General features: G+C 44.1%; 1 protein-coding gene across 4 annotated transcripts in view; it reads right to left on the bottom strand.

Moving 5' to 3' along the window:
- Positions 1-128: 128 nt before the first annotated feature.
- The window catches only part of FAM168A (family with sequence similarity 168 member A), a 247,712-nt gene continuing 228,231 nt past the window's right edge, over positions 129-19,609 (bottom strand). For all 4 annotated transcript variants that reach the window (XM_077113640.1, XM_077113641.1, XM_077113639.1 and 1 more), the window contains 5 exons: positions 19,070-19,195; positions 12,223-12,365; positions 10,578-10,752; positions 9,240-9,370; positions 129-8,528 (listed from right to left, as the gene is read on the bottom strand). In XM_077113640.1, coding sequence (XP_076969755.1) covers positions 9,258-9,370; positions 10,578-10,752; positions 12,223-12,365; positions 19,070-19,195 — 557 coding nt within the window. In that variant the 3' untranslated portion in view covers positions 129-8,528; positions 9,240-9,257. The remainder of the gene's footprint in view (positions 8,529-9,239; positions 9,371-10,577; positions 10,753-12,222; positions 12,366-19,069; positions 19,196-19,609) is intronic.

The following is a 19,609-nucleotide window of genomic DNA, read 5'->3' as shown; positions in this document are numbered from 1 at the left end:
TGTGCTAGAAAGACTTCATGGCAGGTAGAGACTGGTCTCCTTGAAGCCGTGCTGTCCACAGAAATATAATGAATAATTCAAATTTTTCTAATAGCCATGTTAAGAAAAGTAAAAAGAAACAGGCGAGCTTAATTTTAATAACATTAAATTGTATTTTATTTAACCCAATATATCCCAAATATTTTCATTTCAATGTCAGTATAAAATTAATGAGCTATTTTCTTTTTTTGTCCTAAGTCTTTTAAATCCAGTTTGTATTTCACACTTAAACTGTGCTGTAATGCTTAACAGCCACAGGTGGCTAGTGGCTACTGTGTTGGACAGGACAGCTCTAGAGGAAGTGACAGTCACTTGGAAGATGAATGGGGGTAAGCAAAACATACTAGAGGCTGGAAGATGTAAGAGGGGAAACGTGTTCCAGGCAGAGTGAGCAACATGTGCAAAGGCCAGGCATCAACACAAACACGAAGAGCTGGAGAAACTGGAAGTACAGTGTGACTAAAGCATGAGACCTAGAAAGGGGGGACAGCAGAGGGCAGGTCACAAGGGTTCTCAGAAACTGTATCTTTTGCCAAGGACACCAAGATGCCTCCAAAGGATTTAGGAAGGGGAAAAGCATGATCATTTCACTTATGGAGAATGGGCAAAAGAGCACTGAGAACATAAGAGGTACCAGAAGGAAGCTGTTACAGAATCTTGGCTGAAAATGATGGAGGCCAGACTGTGGGTGTGAAGGAAACAGATGGATTTAAGAGATTTCTAGGACAAAAGCCCTAGGGCTTGGTAGTGGGTTGTGGGTCAAGGTATTAGGGACAGATGGGCCAGGTGGATAGAGAAACAGTCCTAGGATCAGCAGTGTTGGCTTGGCTCATGACCCAGCTGGGCTGGATCTGAAGCAGCTGGATGCGAAGGCCTCAAGTTCTCAGGAGGACATACCTATGCTACAAGATTATCTAGAAGTGTTCAAGTGGACATTTCTGCCAAGACTGGGCATTTCCAGGGACAAGACAGAAGCTTGCCAAGGAAGTGGGAAAAAAACCAAGAGGGAGAGCTGATCTGGGAGCCAGGGAAGGATAAGTGGGGATCTGGGCTGGGTCACAGGTGCTGCTGAGCAGTCATAAGCACTGCAACCTTCTTGGGTTAATCAACACAGGTACTTGGGGCATCTCAAGGGAGTGGTGAGAGCAGAGCCAAGTGCAAGTGTATTGAGGGAGAGGGAGGTGAGGAAATGGGGTCAGCATCAGCCTGTAGACAACTGCCTTCTACAAAGCCAGGCTGTTAAACACCATAGCTGGTGGGGCCCTGGGATCTGGAGAGAGGGTTTTTATTTCGTTGTTTTACATGTTTTTTAAAGATGTAAAAGGGGTACACATTTAAACTCCTATGACGACAGGAGGCCTGAGGGACATTAAAAAAATAGAAGTGATAATTGATGGAACCTGGGATGTGTGGGGAGGAGCTGCTGGTGGGGGTCCCAGGCCGGCATGAGACAGAGGTCTTTCTCCTGGGCAGAAGCTGGGCAGATGTGCTTTGATGTCTGAACCCTCCCTGCCTCTCCCTGGGGTGCCTAGACACAGGTTCTCTGGAACTTCTTGGGTAGGCAGGAAAAGGCTAGGGGCGCGTCATACCAAGGATCCAACTGACTGAGAGGAAACTCTGGAGGAGTTTCCTGGAGCAACAAAAGTTGCCAAAGTCTCGAACAGGATGTCCGTTGTACAGGACCAGCAGGCACTACCTACACACCCGAGGAAAAGCTACCTGGAGCAGGACTTGAAACAAGGGCTCTGCTGCAGTGTGAGGCATAACTTGTAGAGGGTCAGATCCTGGAAAGGAATGTTGAATGTGATGATGTTGTGAGGAAAGCCCAGACGTGGTGTAAGGTAGTGGCTTTGCCCAGAAGGGAGAAATGATTCAGGTGTTCAGGAGAAAAAACTGACAGTACTTGATGACTGGATGGAGGCCCTCAATTCTCCTTCCTAACTATAACGTGTCAACCCCTCCCTTTTCTCATCTGACAAATTTACTCTGTTAAGAAAGCTCAGGCATTGCCTCCTCTTGGAGGGGCAAGAGAATGGAGCTTAGGGCCCAGGTTCTGGAGCCAGATCAAGATGATTCTCAACTGTCCTTTATGAGTTCTGTACCCTTAGCCAAGTTACACTCCCTAGCACCCCTTCTGTAGGACGGGGCTTAGAGGGCTCACCTCACATCGCATCGTGAGGATTGAATTCACAAGCACAGAGAGAGCAGCACAATGCCAGCCATAAGGTAGGCACACACAGATAACAGCTCTTACCAGTAATGGCCCTATTGGGCTCCCTTATCATTTACCTTAGCAACTGCCACTTTTATCTGCTCTCCCCCCACCCCCACCCTCAACTGTGAAACTCTGGGGGCAGAACCCCTGCCATGTCTGCCATGAGAGGTGGCATAGGTATTTTGCAACTGATGAAAACACATTTAGAATCAACTTGGGCAGAAGTCCAGAGTACTCACAGGCACAGGTGGTGGTCTTCTGAGCCTTCTGTACACCTTTCCCCCAAGAACCACTCAGTCTGGTCACCTAGGATTTCTTTTTTTTTTTTTTTTTTTTTGGAAATTTTTTTTAATAGTTACTGAATGTTCTACAACTTACAGTAAATATCATAGTTACAAATTCTTGGCTTTGATCTTTCAGAGTGATCACTATCTGATCTTCAAAACAAACAAAACCTGAAAGAATACAAAACAAAACCAGATTTACACTTCATACACACAAGTGAGGCCATGGGGCTTTCCAATTTTTACACTCCAGGCTGTGTTTTGAAAACACCTAAAGTTCTTTGATCAAACTACTTGGAAGACACCATCAAAGGTTTATTAATATTATTTTAGATATTTTTATTACTTTTTAAAATGTTCCAATGAAATGTAAAAATTAGATTCCAATCTATAGATTAAAATGAATTAAAAAATACAAAATCATACACAATGCTCTCTCACATGCCATGAGAACAGGTTTCTCTGTCATGTGGTATGAAACAGGGATGCAGATGCCTTGAAGTCAGGAGATGGGGACAGCCTCTTGGGCCTTTAAAGGTCAACACACAGAACTCCAGATTGCTACAGACCCTGCCTTTTGGTAAAGAGGAGTTTTAGTCATACCATAATTCCAGACCATTTAGCTGACCCAGAGGACAAGGTCACTGGGCAGTCCTACTCTGTCCCTGATTCTTTAGGCTTGAGGAGAAGGCTTAGAGCCTAGAGATGCTGGTCTTGCTGGGGTCAGGCCCAAAAGCTGATTTCACCCATTTGATTCTTGTAAGCTGGTACTTATCTGCAAGGCTGTTATATCTGTTCTCTTCAGGAAGGGAAATACCCCTTCTAGAGACTGGAATGGTTACAGGGCCCACAGAACAACAAAGATAACTAGAGACTACGGATGCAGCCATTGGGAAGCAAGTGCTGCCATAGGGAAGCAGTTTCCCTTCCTGGTTTTGTAGCAGCCAGTTTCAACTCCTGTGTTTCTCACTTGAATTTTGGGCTGGACTCAGCAACATATAAGATAGAAAACACCTAACTGGAAAAACTGAGGAAGTGGGCTCAAGTCTGGCTCAGGCAAGATTGGCCCATGGAATGTTGAAGCTGGCTTGCCAGGAATTTTGAAGGCTGGGCCCTGGAGCCTTGCAATGCCTATTGCCAGAAACAAAGGGTTAGGAGATGGGCAAATAGACAGGCAAAGGACAAAATCCAGCAGATTTATGGGCTTAGAAAGCCCATAAAAGCCTAAGCTCTCAGAGGTTCAGGTGTGTAATTTGATCAGTTAGCCTGGTTGGGTTTCTTCCTCTGCTATCCTACCTCTGGAGGTAGGCCAGGCCTCAACTCCCTTGGTGCCACACAATGGCATGAAGTCTGTGTCTCACTTGCCCACTCCACTACCCAACCTCTCCTTTCAGGATTCCCAAGGTTGGCAAGCTGCTGAGGACTGCACATCCTGAAGTGGTATGATGGAATACAGGATGGAAAGGCAGAGGATCTACATTCACTCAACAGCAACCAAGGATAAATGCCATGGTGATATTTAAATGACTGATCCAGCCAGAATACTACATGACTAAGACAACAAGGGCCAGAATGGGAAGCCTGTCACCTTTGGGCCCTCCCTCTCTGCTCAAAGAACAGAGCCAACAAATTTGATCTGTAGAGCTCCAGGCGGGACTCAGTGCCTTGCTGAGGCCCTGGATGTGTATTTTCTGCATAATGAGAATGCCAGAACTTAGTGACCAAGGGACCTGCCCCACTGTTATGCCCCACATGATTTATTTCTGCAGGCCCCTCAGGACAAGGCAATTCCTCCAGAGAAATTCCCCCAGATCTCGGGGACTGGGGTATCTCAAATTTGGAACAATTTAGGTGAAGCCAGGGGAAAGAGTTGGGCAAGACACAGGGGACTACTTGCTCAGTGTCTTTCTAGGGATGGGAAAAGCAAGTCCAGGGACCTGAGTCCAGACATGCTTTTAGCCATTCAGAGCTACAATAGGTCCTCCTCAAGTGCCAGCCTATTGGGTCTGGACAGAGGTTCTCGGACCAGAAAGGAGGGACGTACAGGCTTCCCAGGGACATGGGTTTTTCAATGGAAAGGATAGCTGGGGTTGCACCTGAACATGTCTTCGGTCCTGGGTATTATACTCCCAAGTGTTTTGTTCAAGTGAGGACTTTCATTGCCAATTATCATGCTCCCTCTGCTGTCAGATGAATATGCCTCTGGGTCCCCAAGACCCCTCATAGGTCCTGTTCTAAAGCAAAAAACTCTGCTCAGCCAGGAGTGCCGAGTTTCCCATCTCCATAGAGCCTTCCTCTCTTTGGGGACTGACAGGTAGCCCATTCCTTCTTCAGATCTGTCACTCAAGAGACCCAGCAGGTGCCAACAGAAAAAGCAGAGCTTTTGAGTATATGTAACCTGTAGCAAGTCTCTTATGCCTTTTTAGCTTTAGTTTTTTCATCTATAAGAGGGGGATCTTGGGAATCAATGTCAAAGTACTTTGAACACCACAAAAGTTCTAGGCAGATGTGTGTGTATGTGTCCCGACTGAACTAAATAAGGAATGAATGGGCTTGAGAAAGGGGGTACACACTGTAGGATTATTTTCAGGGGAGAGAGGAATTAGCAACTGTCCTGTCTTTGGGGGGAAGAAATGTAATATACCTTTTTCCAAATGTTGCAAAAGATTAAGTTTCAGGCTTTACCAATAGGGGCAGTCCAACTTCCAAACTCAAATATACAGGCTCTCAGGCTGGTGAGGAAAGGAAGTTAGGTACAAGTAGGGGAAGCCTAGCAGGTTAGCTAATAGCTGGAACTACCTCTGCCACTGTCCTTGGCCACCAAGCTTATGGCATGTAGGGAGGGGTCTGTATGCTGATGCCAGCTCTGCAGCTCAGTCTTGTAGAAAAATTCCTTGCCCTCACTTGCCTGTCAATTTCTTACAATGAGAGGATCCTTCCAGCTCTGACTTTCATCCAGAATGTTTGGATGACATGGTACCTCCCAACAAGCCTGTGACCTTACCAGGTGTGCTCACCCTACCAGAGGCACACGACTGCCTCTGCTCCCCTGGGGCTCATCCCTTTGCGGTGACTCCCCAAGCTTGGTCAGGCTTGTGGATCTCAGTCAAGGCAAGAGTGAGACCAGCTAAACAATGGCTCCTATAATCACACTGAAAATGGGGTGCTAGGCCTGGACTCTTCTAGACCATAGCCCTTCAACACCTTATTTTCACCTTGGGACCTCTCTGATCTTGAATTATACACTGAAGGCTAAGGTAGGGTACAGAGTATATATGCTTGAGTACATGAACCCCTGTGTGGGCAGCAGACAAACTGGGATTTAAGTGGCTCTTCCACTTATTAGAATGTCACTTCACCTTTCCAAGCCTCAATTCCCTCATGGATCAAATGGGAGAAATCTCCATTTTATAGGATTGCTGGAAGGATTAAACCAGATGATGTATGTGAAACTGCTTTGTGAACTGTGAGGTACTAGTTTTTTAAAATATTGGTGGAGAAAGAACCAAAGCAACAAAGTCATTCCTAGGTCTCCTTTTTCCCTGTGGTTCTGTGGTTCTACCCCGGCCCACCTGGAGGCAGCAGGGTTCAGGGAAGCATGTCAGGATATCAGCATTCTGTTCTTTGGACAAATTCCTTTTTCTTCTATAGCTTCAGTGTCCACATTTGTCAAATGGATACAGTAACTTTCACCCTGTCCTCTCTCAGGACCAGTAAATTAAAGGCTGTGAAGTGCTTTGTAATCTATAAAGCACCAAACAAATGCAAAAGTTTCCTATTATTATTATCATTATTAATATTTTGGCATTTTTTCAAACACATATGACAATCTAAAACAACCTTCACCCAACCAAAACCAAAGAGGATTGGGTTGCAAAAAAATGGATTAACACTGGAAAACTTTCTTTTGTTTCAAAACCAATCATCTTCAGCACCCCAAAACTAAACAGACCATTTAGAACAGTTGGATTTTTCCTTACTGGTCCTGAAGCTCCGTGGAAAGCCAGCTGAGGTCCTTCTGGCCCAACAGTTTTTCCTCCTTTAGAGAAATTTCGGAGGTAGGATGGGGAGCGTGTTCAACTTTGTGTGAATTTAAAATGAAAAGTCTCAAATGTTGTCAGTGATCCCATTCTGTACAGTAACACACCACGTTCCTGCCCCACCCCAAAGAGGCTGCTGGCCCAGCCAAGCACTGGGTACAAGTGGGTAATGCTGAGCAATCCCAGCTCCTTACTGAGACCAGCGGGGGCCTCCTTGTCCCAGGGACTCCTCTACTCCCAGATGGGTCTGTGTCTCCTGGGTCCCATCTTTGTTTTCCTCTCCTGATGGCTCCCAATCTTTCCTCTCCTCTCAGGATGAGAGGGATACTGTTTTAAAAATGAGACCTCTCCTTTTCAGGGAGTCCACCTGCTCTCTTTCCTACGGTTGAAGTCAAGTACAGGGCAAAAGTTCCAGATGTTTTCACAAAGTTTAAATGCCATTTCTTCATTTGCATTTCCTGTTTTCTGCCATCTGCCCCCACATGGCCTCTGCCTAGTCTTCATCTGCCTCCCTATGGAATCCATGGAGAAAAAGAACAGAAACAAAAGCCCAGAGACTTTTCCAGAGCCCACCAGATGTGGGCGCTGCTGACTTAATTTTTAAAAATATCAAGCCAATCCATTCATAGGTAAACTTTTGTAGGCAACATGCTCCTAGGTAGGAAGGCTGCATTTAATGCTCGTTTACAGCCAGGTCTAGGGAAGTTATTTCCTCTTTTATGGGCCTCAGTTTCCTTATATGTCAAATAGGGAATCAGATGAAATGATCTTTAAGGTCCCTTCAGTTCCATGAGTCTATGAAATATTTATTGCTATTGCTTTTCCTTCACTATTCTGACCTTCAGAGCTACCAGCACCCACCAGGAATGTGGTTCCTACATTTTGGCCATGAATGGCACAAGGTAACCAAGAGTTTGGCCTGCCTGCCAGTCCCACAGACAGATGGGTGAGCCCTGGCACTGGGAAGGGCCTGAGGTTTGGAAAGGGAGAGAAATGCCATTGGTTCCCACTCTAATCAAGAGGAAGCTCCTCATCAGAGTGGATCTGTGAGGGCTCAGAGGCTGCTATTAACACTCCTATATAATCAGGGCACATGACCTTCCAAGGTCTTGGGACAATGGGAGCTCACCACCCTGCAGCCTTTTCACAGATCTGAAGGTAAAGTCACTTTATGAGGAAGTGCCAGGTCAGTTAACATCACCGTGCAAATCAGATAGCCCAGGCCCAATTTAGCCTGAGACCTTTCAAACCAAAGCTACCAGGCAAGTACCCTTTCCCCTTCTTCGTTCTCTTTCCCACAGTGCCCTCCCTCCCCCACCCTCCCCCAAGTTCTCCCAAGGAAAAATCTGGTTTTCCCAGGTTCTCAGCCTGGTGTATTAAGCTGCTATTAACACTCCTATATAATCAGGTGGTTTTGTTCTTGGTTTGTTGCAATAGTTCTCAGTGGCTAGTACAAGTGTTTCAGGACATGGTAATGTCCTACACTAATCTTGTTTGAGAAACCCCCCAAAAAAGTAACAATCCAGATTTTACTGTGTTCCTACCCTGGACCCAAAGGTCACATCTGTTTATGCTCTTCAAATGAAACTGAGCCCTCAAATGAACCTTTGCAATAAACCCCACTCTCTGCTTGCCACCAGTCTGGAATCCCTGGGGACTGAATGTCTAGGGAAGAAAGGAAGAAGAGTAGAGAGGATGTAGCCTGGTCAGAGAGGAGAGGGTGGAGTTGCAAGGGCAGGTGACTAAGAGGGGGAGAGTGGAGGAAAGGTAGGAGATTAGAAAAAGCAGCTTTTACAAAAACCAAAAATAAAAACCAAAACCATTAAAGATGCATAAAGTGACCCTTGCACTTCCGTTGTCTCTTCTTGCAAATAGAGGTGGTGCTGCTAGGGAACTGCTCCAGCACCTGTGTAAGACTTGAGTAGTTGCATACAATGTGTGACTCCAGATCTGAAGGGAGAAGGGGGAAAGTCATCAGTGACAGTGGTATTTCCAAGGCACTTCAGGAAGAGGACCTCTGCCTCTCCACTTGGGAGGATCCCTAAATGGACCCCTTCTGTGTCTTCCCAGTAAAGCTGCCTGTTTCCTGCACATAGGGAAATTTTTAATGCCAAGGGTTTCTGAAAGAGGTGGAGGGCAGGACAGGATGAGGGAAGGCAGAGGATTTCTAACTGACATGTTTGGAGCCCTGTAGTTCACTGGTGCTACCTCAGGCACTGCTGGGAGCAGTGAGGAAGCTGGTGGTCTGGGACAGCCCGAGGGGTCTCTGGTTCTCCACCCTGCTCCAACCAAAGCTAAATCTGATTTAGTTAAGATTTCATATGAAGAATGAGTCCCATGGCTACAAGAAGTCTGAAGACTGTAAGGTAAAAACATGGTATTTAGTACCGGAGGAATGAAGTCCTAGCTTTATTTTTACTGGGTAAGTAATATCGAATTGCATACTGATCTATAAAATAGAGTAAATGATCCTTATTTCATAGAGCTACTGTCAGAGATGGCGAATGAAAAGGATCTGGAATACATGTAAAGTGACAGCTATTGGGTGGTATTACTGAACTTAGATCAGGAAAGCAACTGATAACTGTTGCCTACAACTAGGGGCTTTGGAGTAATTTCCATTTTTGTTCAACTACTTCTCCCACCCTGAGTTCTACTTACTTGGATGGGCTGCAGGCTTTACCAGTGTGGGGGCACATAGCTGTACGCAGGGGTTCCTTGGGCTCTGTATGTAGGCATGGACACAGGGTGTGCCCCAATCGCAGTGTGTTGAGGTGTAGTCAGCAGGGTACCTGAGCATCCAGAGAGAGAAAAGTAAACCTGATGAGGCTGGACCAGGCACAGAGATGAAGAGGATGAAGCCATGATCTTCCACATGGCTGAATTCCCAACCCTCTCACCTGCCTAATGAACTGCTGTCACCCATCTCCACCTTGCCAGTGTGTTCATCTCCTTAGGGAAACCTTTTCTGATACTTGAGTGGCAGAATCAATCACTCTTCTTTGGTGGCCTCCTCTTTGTATTTTTCTTTGTATCCTTCTCTTATGTATCAGACTGGTTGGTGATCATTAGTTTATGTGTCTATTTCCTACTAAACTGGGGCTACTCAATGGCAGGACCCTGGTCTGGTCTATTTCTGGTCCCCATGCCTTGAACAAAGCAGGCACTGAGCTTGCTCACCTGGCCTGGGATATGAGAGGCCTTTAACTGCCCCCCTATTTAGAGGCAGAATAAAATCCAAACTTCCACCTCCTGCCTACTACTCTTTTCCCTCAGATGGTGACCCAGCTAATTCTTTAAAAGAACCCTCTTATCATCTCATGCTCTTCATTTGAATGCCCAACAGTCATTTCTACCTCAGTGACACCAGAAATGGGGAGTCATCCCAGACTCCTCTTCCTATCTTAATAATTATTTGGCCAGGTCACTAAAATCCTGCCTGCCAAAGAGCACTGACCCTGTGTCCTCCTTTATGGGTCCCCTGCTGCTACCTGGGTTCTGGAATCTTCATCTATTTCCTAAACTATATTGGCAGATTCCCCACTTCCTTCCTCTGCCCTTCTAATACTGCTTCTACCAGAGAATGCTTAGTTTAAAATCCCTTGCCTGTTACCTAAAGATATTCAAGACTCTTTACCATCTTATCTTTATCTGCAGATCCAGCCACCCTCCCAAGTCCATACCACTCTTTTTACCTGCCTTGGACCATTTCCATTCTTTGAACACGCTATACTCGTGTTCTTTCTGCCTGAACTGCCCTTTCCGCTTTCATCTCTCTGGTAAGCCACTCATAATCCTTTAAGGACTAGTTCCATGTGCCCTTTTGGCAAAACCTTCCTTCATCCCTGCAGACAGATTTAGGGAATCCTTCCTTTGGGCACCCAGAATCCTGGCACAGGATTTCTCATGCTTTATTACAGATGATTCCATGACTGTGTTCTCCACTGTCTTGAGTTCTTGGAGGAGAGAGATGGACACTGATGTAGATGCTGCCCTCACCTGCAGACATTGCCATGGTGGTGCCTGCTACCATGCCCATGGCCACGCCGTTGGTCCTGGGGGCAGCGACAGGTGCCGGGTAGATGGCAGAAGGAATGCTGTTGGGCTGGACCACTGTGGTGTGGTGGATGACATGGGGCTGGGCAGCATACACCGGCTGTGTATAGTAGGCTCCCTGGGAGAAAGAGGCTGAGGTCACATAGGCTTTTGAAGAGGTAGGGCTAGATGGAGGGAAGGGAGAGGAACCTCTGCTCTTCACAGACCCTAAGGGATGGGGTGGGAGAAAAACCGGTCCAGGGACATAAGGTCTGGGCTCCACTTAGGAGCCTCATATATTCCTGCCTTACTATACGACTGTGGACAGTTCAGTGCTGGGCTCAGCTTCTGATCTGAAAAATGGGGTTTCTAACCCTGTCCTGCCTTGCTCTTAGGGCTGCTATGATAATCTAATGGAATAACATTTCTACTCCCTTAACCTTCATTTTAGAATTTTAAAATGTTTGTATCTGGTTGTATGTACAACTAATAAGGCTATGACCATGCTTGATAAACTCCAGAGCACTGTACATATATACAAATGATTATTAGTATCATTACACTGGTCTAAATGCTAACATTTGTACATATTGGAAAAAATGCCACGAATGGACAGTATTTCCCAAGATGTCTCTTAATATTTATTTCCCTGGATAGAGACAATGGTCTGAGGTAACTTCCCACTGCCTGGATCACATGGCTGCTTCCTGCCACAGTCCACAGGCCTGCTGACCTCAATGGGTAGTAGACAGGGGCCCTCCAGATCATCTTAATCTATGCCTTCTCAAATGTTTCTAATAATGCCATGAGCCACAGAATGTGGATTTGTAACCCCAGAGATCTGAGAGTATACAAAATCCAAAGTAGTCTATCAGAGAGAGAGAAATTTATCTTAAACCTACTGTTTTATCTTTCAAAAGTTTTGCATCCTACTCTATAATATAGTTGCTGGGATTTTTTGTTTTGTTTTTAATTAAAGATGTGTTCTTGCCACTTAAACTTTATGCAGAATTACCATTCTAGAAAAATGTGCCATGTTGTGCTGGAGCCTTATGTTCCCTGACTCACAGCCCTCCCCACCAGAGTGCACACTGTCCAGTTTAAGGAGCCCAGAGGTGTGCACTAAGGCACAGAATCAGAGTAACTGGCCCAAGGTCAAATGGGCACTGCTCTCCCCACATGGCTTACACATTTTATCAAGGAAGGAGAGATGTAGTATGGTAGGGAGAGAAGACTGAGACATACGGGGTCTTATCCTGACTCAACCAACAGTTCCTTGTGTAATCTTGGACAAGTCAATCCCCTATGTAGTTTCAGATTCCCCACTTACACAACAAAAGATCTGAATACATGAACTCAAAGGGCACTTGTCCCTCTGACATTCTGGGCTGTATTACTCTGAATGTTTCGTATATCACCCCTCTAGAGGCTGTGGCAGAGTAAGGGAGAGGGGCAGACAGGAGGCATAGAACTTCAATGATACAATAGTGACAGCTGTCCAAAGACACGAACTCTCCTTCCCTCTCTTCCTCATTCTACCCCACCCCACCAGGACTGGTGGCTTCTCTGCTTGCCAAAAAGGTGGGCCCAAGTTTCCACATGTACCTACCTGGGCATACAGATTCTGCTGAGGGTAGGCACTTCTGATTGGATACATGGCCGTCTGATAGGGGTTGGGTGATGGGGAGTAAGGGGGCGGAGCAGTATTACTCTGGGTTGGTGGGACCTTGTATGGTGTCCCCGCAGTATATCCTGTATAAAGGCAATAAGAGAAACTTAAAATTAGTTAGAAAAAAACAGCATGGCTAGAAGGCAGGAGGTTCTAGTCAGAACATCCCAGAAAAGGACAGACTAACTGCAGACAAGAAACACAGATGAGAATGGAAACAGCACTCTACCCAAGAAACCCTAGCCCCAGAGGGAGTCCTTGTGCAAAGGGCTATACATGTGAGTCTTGGCATTTTAAAAATTTCTCTAGGTCTCAAGGCTGTCACTTATAAAGTAAGAGGCTAAAACCAGATACTCTCTTAAGGTACCCTTTCAACTTTAAGTCTGGGATTTTAAACTATCTGCCGTGAGACAGGCAGGTGCACACAGATGAAAGACCCTCAGTCCATCTACTCTTCCTTGCTACTTTCTCTCTTCTTGCCTTTCTGTCTCTTCACAGAGAATCTTAGAGTGCCTTCCGTTGATGGTTTTGTCCTTTCTCGGTCTTGCTTTACCCCCTTCACATTTTCTCTATTTCTTTTTCTCCTTTATCGCTCTCCTTTTTCTGGAGTTCCTCCACCATGTTCCCCTTTCTCTCCACCATATTTCAAAGTGAAAAAACCCATACAAAATACCATTCAGAAATCCTCAGCCTCTGGGATGCTAAAAAAACAACTTTCCTATACAGCTGGCTTTTCCTCTCTTCCCTGGGGCTTGACAGAGGGCCACCTCTGCCTGAAGGGCTTGAAGTCAGAGACCACAAAAGGTTCACAATGACCTGGAACCCAGGCCATGTCTGTACCTCAGCAGAAAGTGGGGCTGGCATGAGAAATCAGGCCTTAAACAGTTCACAACCAGCCACACAAACAAGCTGTGCTACCACTGATTCCTCTGGGAAAAAAAGTCAGATTGCGTGTTCACAGGAAAAATTTGAAACATAAGTTCCTTAGGAACAAGACTCATTTATTATAGAACCACAAAATGGAATGATTCTATGGAACCCAAGTGATCATCAAGTGATCCCAAACCTCTAACTTTACACAAGAGGATCCTGGAACACAGAAAGAATAGGCCTTTTTAGGAACTTCTCCTGAAGATTCAAATCTCTTTTGAGTTGAAGGGACACTTTCAGGACACTTTGGCTTTTGAGCCCGAATGGGGTAGTGCTGGCACTTCTTCTGCCCTGTGGTTCCAGTCCTGTACTTCTCTGGGCCTTAGTTCTTTCATCTATAGGATGCTCACCAAGGATCCTGTCAGCTCCAAGGTGATGTTTCTTCAAGGAAGGTCAGGGGGTGGGGGGCAGAGTGGAGAGGATGCTTCATTGGAAGAGAAGGGATGTAAGCTTCAATTCTGGCTTCCCCCCTAATTTACTATGACTACTGGCAAGTCTCTTGGCCTTAGTCTTTTATTTTGTAAAATGAGGGAGCTAAAAATGAAGATTTCTTTCTGTACTAAAATTCCATGGTTCTAAAGATCCTGGCGTTCTTCTACTCTACCCCTGAATAAAATCAAGCTACTAAATGGTCACACATCTCTCTCAATCTGCATCACAGCTTTGGCTTAGTGCCCCTCTGTCCTTGATGAGGTACTCAGGAGGATACAGCACCATAAAAGGCAATTACTGGTGCTCCATCCTCTCCCCTCGAATCATGTCATTTAGTTTTCCACCTGCCAATCCATAATTTGTTCCATGAAAAAATGGTTCTGTAGTTAAATATACTTGGGAAATAAGTGGCTATAAGAATGGAGTGGAAAGGATACTTTAAAGAGAAAGACCTAGAAGGTTGTTACTAGAAACTAACTGGAAGGGAGTGGGGGGTGGTGAGTCAGTTGAGGAAGACATCTAGAGCATATCTCTCAAGACTTCTTGATTGTGAAGCTAATCTTGAGATGTGGCCCATAGCAGGAGAAGCAGATACTATGGGGGAAGACAAGAGATTCTGGGTTTGCAGACTAGAAGGAGCTGTTTGATAGATACTTTACTTCAGAGCCACCATTCACTTATCTGTAAAATAAAGTAGGTATACAAGATGTGCATGTCCCAAGTGTGTGCAATGGACTATTGATTCCAGGGAATTTTAATAAATTGTTTTGCCAAAGAGAAGAAAAGTTCCACAGTCCTTTTTTGTTTGTGAAGTATCATGTAAAATAGACATATACAGAACTTTTAAAATTCCTTGTCTCAGAGATTTTTCAAATGCCAGGGTGAAATGTGAATTTCTAAGACTGCATCTCCCAAATTTATTTCACCACAGTATCTTTTATTCATGCTAACATTTAAAGCAGGCAAATTATATAGCCTGTGGTTTTTGTAACTGCAGCCTGTTTTGGTAAATAGTTTTACTGCAACACAGCCAAACCTATTCATGTATGTATTGCCTATGGCTACTTTCCTGCTATCCAAACCCTGATTTAAAAGAATAAGGTACAGGGAGTCCTGTCAAGAAAAGAGAGTTTCTCTTTTCCATGCAGGAGAGCAGGGAACTCCTAAATCATAAGATGCCTATCTCTGAATCCTAAATGGCATAAAAGTAGTGGTTAAGAACATTATAGAGCCGGACTGACTGCCTGGGTCCAAACCCCAGCTCTGCTAATTAACAGCTGTAGAATCTCTATAAATCAGACTCCTTTCCTGTAAAATGGGAATAATAGTGCCTACTTCATTGGATTACTATGATACATACATTAATTAATAAATGCAAATTACCTAGAACAGTACCTGACACATTATAAGCACATCATAAAGGTTAGCTATTATTATTTTCTATTCCTCACTGTTTATACAGATAATAAGTTTCCTACCTGTAAGTATGTAAGAGAAGACAGGTCTGAAAGACCACAACAAATAGGAGGTTAAACTATGACTGCTGCGGTCCCAACTGGGAAGTAGATTCCAGGATACTAAGTTTCTAAAATTCCCTGATTTAAAACACCACGCTTTTATGACTCTTTAAAGTTAACAAGCAAACAATACTGGTGACTTTCCTTTATGTTACCCAAGAATCTGCTCTGGAATTTTATCTTCCCTGGGGAAGCCTATACTATCCCCTCAATGCCACAGGGATAACCATATTACAAAATGTTGAGACTATCCCTCCAAGGAAAATAAAAAAGTTTCCAGAGACTGCAATAGAATTTCGTTTCCACATCTAATAATAATACTGTCTGAGAACGTTTCCCTTTCTTCACTTTATAATGAGATACACACATACTCAGAATACAAATCAGTAACGAAAACACCCCTGGCAGATGAGAGATAATGCTGCAGAAGAAAGCCGTGCTGTTTATTCAGACTGTTCAGATGGGAGAAGCGGAATTACAGGACTAGAAGAGATCTTAGAGATCACTTAGATCAACGAACACATTTCACAGATGAGATAACAAAGAGATGCCAGAAGAGAGTGTGACTGCTCATGAGGACCCAGGATTCAGTGCTCCTTCCTCAAACTACAACAGTTTTCAAGGTTACCACTGGTATTAGGACGATCTTACATAAGGCTACTGAAGCTGCCCTAGGCCTTCATCTTGACTCTGTCAAATGACTTAGGTTATTCCAAGGGAATATGCTCATTTGGACTAGATGGTATCAGAGGCCTTCCTAGTACTGACACCGAGTCTCTGAGTATTTCAATGAGACTTTTATGGGGGAATCACTGCAGGGCTTTCTACAACTCACTGGTAGTCTGGTCCATACCGTTAGGAAACACTAGAAATTCCCCGGGGCTATAGCCTGGACTATATGTAATTCAGGATTTATTACTTTGTGCATCTAAGTAAACGAAGCTTTTGGGCTTTGCTCCAAAAAGAAATTTCATCCAAATTAACTACTTAGGCTCATCTCATTCAATGGAGGCCTAGCTATTCTCTAATGAATTCTATCTAAATCTAAAGGTCATAGAATTCAAATGCTGTGCCTTAAGGACATTAGAGATTTGCATTCAACCCTTGCCATTTGGGATGAAGGACCTAGAGCCCAGAGGGGCAGTAACTTTCTTAAAACCAAACTTCAACTCAATAAAGAACTGGGCCTATGCATTCAAGGTTCATCATGCTCTGCGCAGAGCAACTTTCTGAGCTATAGGTCTCTACAGTAACATCTTGAGCATTTGTGTCCCCACTTCACTAAAGGCACTATCATGAGATAAAAAAATCTCTAGAAGTCCCAGCTCTGTCTTATCAAAGAGTTTTGTTTATGATGCTTTGTTCTTTCTCTCAGGTTCTTAACCATAATTTTAGGCTCCAACAAAAAAGGATAATAAAGAGATTGTGTGCATTAGTAAGATAAAACCGTACAGCCCTCTCTTCAACTCTTCTGCATTGTCACAATTTTTTTTCAGTTGTAGAGCTCCTACTACATTCAAAGGCACTGATCCTCACATCCTGGATGCCATTTAGGCTAATCGGTTTATTGATCATCACATTTATATGTCTGGACAAAGTTCTATATCTGAATCTTGCCTTGACCCCGAAATCTCCTTGTCAAACAAGAGAGTTGAATAATTACAAATGGGTTTAGCAACTGCTGATGAAACTGAACTGAATTTGCCAAGGTGTCCTGAATTTTTTGTAGCTTGAGAAGCTATAAAATCTGAGTGGTGGGAGGGACCTTAGTGGGCGTGGGAGAGTCAGCCAATCCTAACTCTATTTAAACAATTCTGCAGGTTCACAGACAGCTTGACAAAAAGAGAGGAGTACAATTAAGTCCTATTCAGGGATTGCGATGGTCTGTCTGGGAAGGGCCAGTGGAATATGGCTACCTGAACATTTCAATGGGACTTCAGGAAAATGTTAATACAGTATAAAGCATAGCCTTCTAGTACTCCGACTTTCTAAGTGTGAAAAAGACTGCCTCTGGAGGGAATGCATACTCCATTCCTAGAGATGTTTGAGCAAAGGCTAAGTTAGCCAGCTACTTGTTAGGGTGGTTAGAGAAGTCCCTGCTAGGATGGAGGACAGTGAGGACACAGTCTCAAGGTCACAGAATCAGAAGTCCGATAGCTAGAAAACCTAAAAAATGACCTAGTCCAGCCCCCTCATTTTACAGTTGGGAAAAACAAAAATCCAGAACATGGACATGAATTATTCAAGGCTATGGAGAATCAAGTATAGAATCCACATTTTGGGCATCACAAAATTCAGTGTTAATTTTGTATCTAAGTAAAAGAAGTTTCTGGGTTTGATGCAAAGAAAATTATTTTGTCCAAATTAACTTTAGATTCACTTTACTCACTAGAGGCCTGGCTATCCTAAATGAATTCCACTTCATGCCTCTTTTATACAACAGCATGTATGTCTACATACATCTACCTCCGTACGTGTAGAAGTGAGTACGAGAGAATATATGTGGATATGCCTATTTACATATATAAACTGAAACACGTTCATTCAGTTCTGGAAAAACTCCCTACTGCTGCCATTAAAGAGACAAAATTAACCTCACGAAAAAAAACAGTAAAAAGAAAACTTCACCCAAGTGTGTGTCTTTTTCCAGTCATGTTGCTCACTAGTTGGGGGGCAATGGGCACATTGTCTTTCTGGGCCTCAGCTTTCAAACTGGAATGAAAATTCACCTAAATAATTTAATAGGACTTCAATATAGATTAAATGAGAGGGTAGTTATGAACGTATATTCTTCAAAAGGTGAGACTTACGTTGTATCAACATAAGCTGATGTTGACATTCAGGGACAATGTTATCATCTACAGAAAAAGTGATACTGGGTATTTTTAAGAAAAGAAAAAATATATAATGAATTCTTCTAATCTATTTATTTAACAGATAAATAATGTGCTAAACCACAGACTATCAGGCCTAGTCTGCAACGTCTGAGGGCTTGTCCAGTTGGGCCCCTGCTGGCCCAACTCAAGTGACAGGTACTTGCCATGCCATATCCCAAGGCAGCCATTCCTCCACTAGACAGCTTTAACAAGGCACAAATTCCTTCCTATGTAGAGTCAAAACACCACTTGTTAATTTCCAAAACACTCATCCTAAATTTATCCAGTGGATGAAGTCATTTCGTATTCAAAAGCAGATGTGAGGGAGAAGGCATCAGTCACCCCACTGAATTTCAAGATGAATGCGACCAACGTGACTGGCCAGATGGTTTCTGTTCCCCTGAAGATTAGATGAACACACCTTGCTACCATTGCGTAGCTTTTACTAGGGCAGAATTTCTCACTCAGGAGGCAATTTAGCCTCCCAAGTGATATGTAGCAATGTTTACAGACATTTTCGGTTGTCACAACGGGAGAGGGATAGGGGGTTTGCTACTGGCATCTCATGTGTAGAGACCAAGGACGCTGCCAAACATCTTACAATGCACAGGACAGCCCCCCACCCACCTCAATCAAGAATTATCCAGTCTAAACTGTCACATGCTGAGGCTGAGAAACCCTGTATTAGTGGAAGGAGGCCTCCCTGTCTAAAGGTCCACCACAGGCCTTCAAGATGCGGTCTTTGTTCTTTCCTCTGAAATGCAGTAACAGTCCTTAGCTAAACAAACTTGTTGGTCAGGTGAGTATTTCCTTCTCCCTCCCTCATTACTTTATGTCTCCCCAAAGCTGGGTGCATGATTAAATAGGATGACCATTACTGAATGAGGAAAGCCAGTTTTTTACATGGGGAGGAAAAAAATCTTAAAAGTTTCTTATAAATGTCCTTTTTAAAATTCCCCTTCCTTTCTTCCTAAGAAACAAATTAGTCCCAATCAAGGGGAACAAGAAATGGAGGAGACAGGCTGTATTTACTGAAAGCTGCAGAGGATGCTTGGTAAGTTCGGTTCTCGGTCCCGGTGTCCACTGGGAGGTGGAAGGTGCCTTCAGTGCCACAGGAAGATGAATTCTGTGGCCAGGCCTGTTTCATCAGCAGGGTTGCTTAAGGGAAGACACAAGAATGGCATTAGGCAGAAATAAGAAGTGGGCATCACTAATCACAGACACAAAGCAAGGATCTTGTGGTAGAGGAAAACATAGAACCCAAGGGACCCTGTTCAGACACACATAGGATGGTTCAGCCTTTCTGAGGTGGGTGAGTTAAGTGGGTTGGGACAAGTGTAAAATGAGCTTCCAAGTGATGTGAGTCAAGATTTTCTATCCATTCTTAAAACCACCAAGACGTTTCTGAATACTGCCCCCCACTGCCTGACATTTAGGACTAAAGCTCTGAGATATTTCCCAGCAGCTTTCTCATTAACGTGTAGTAACTTGGGGCCTTAAACTGTGTAGTGGACCCAATCAACTGATCCCTCTTTTTAATACCTGAAATCTCATTTGGAGGTATATTTAATA

Source organism: Tamandua tetradactyla, chromosome 8 (genome assembly GCF_023851605.1).
Source record: "Tamandua tetradactyla isolate mTamTet1 chromosome 8, mTamTet1.pri, whole genome shotgun sequence".
Classification (NCBI taxonomy): domain Eukaryota; kingdom Metazoa; phylum Chordata; class Mammalia; order Pilosa; family Myrmecophagidae; genus Tamandua; species Tamandua tetradactyla.
Note: the sequence above shows the minus strand (reverse complement) of the source record. Positions and strands in the feature narration are given on the sequence as shown.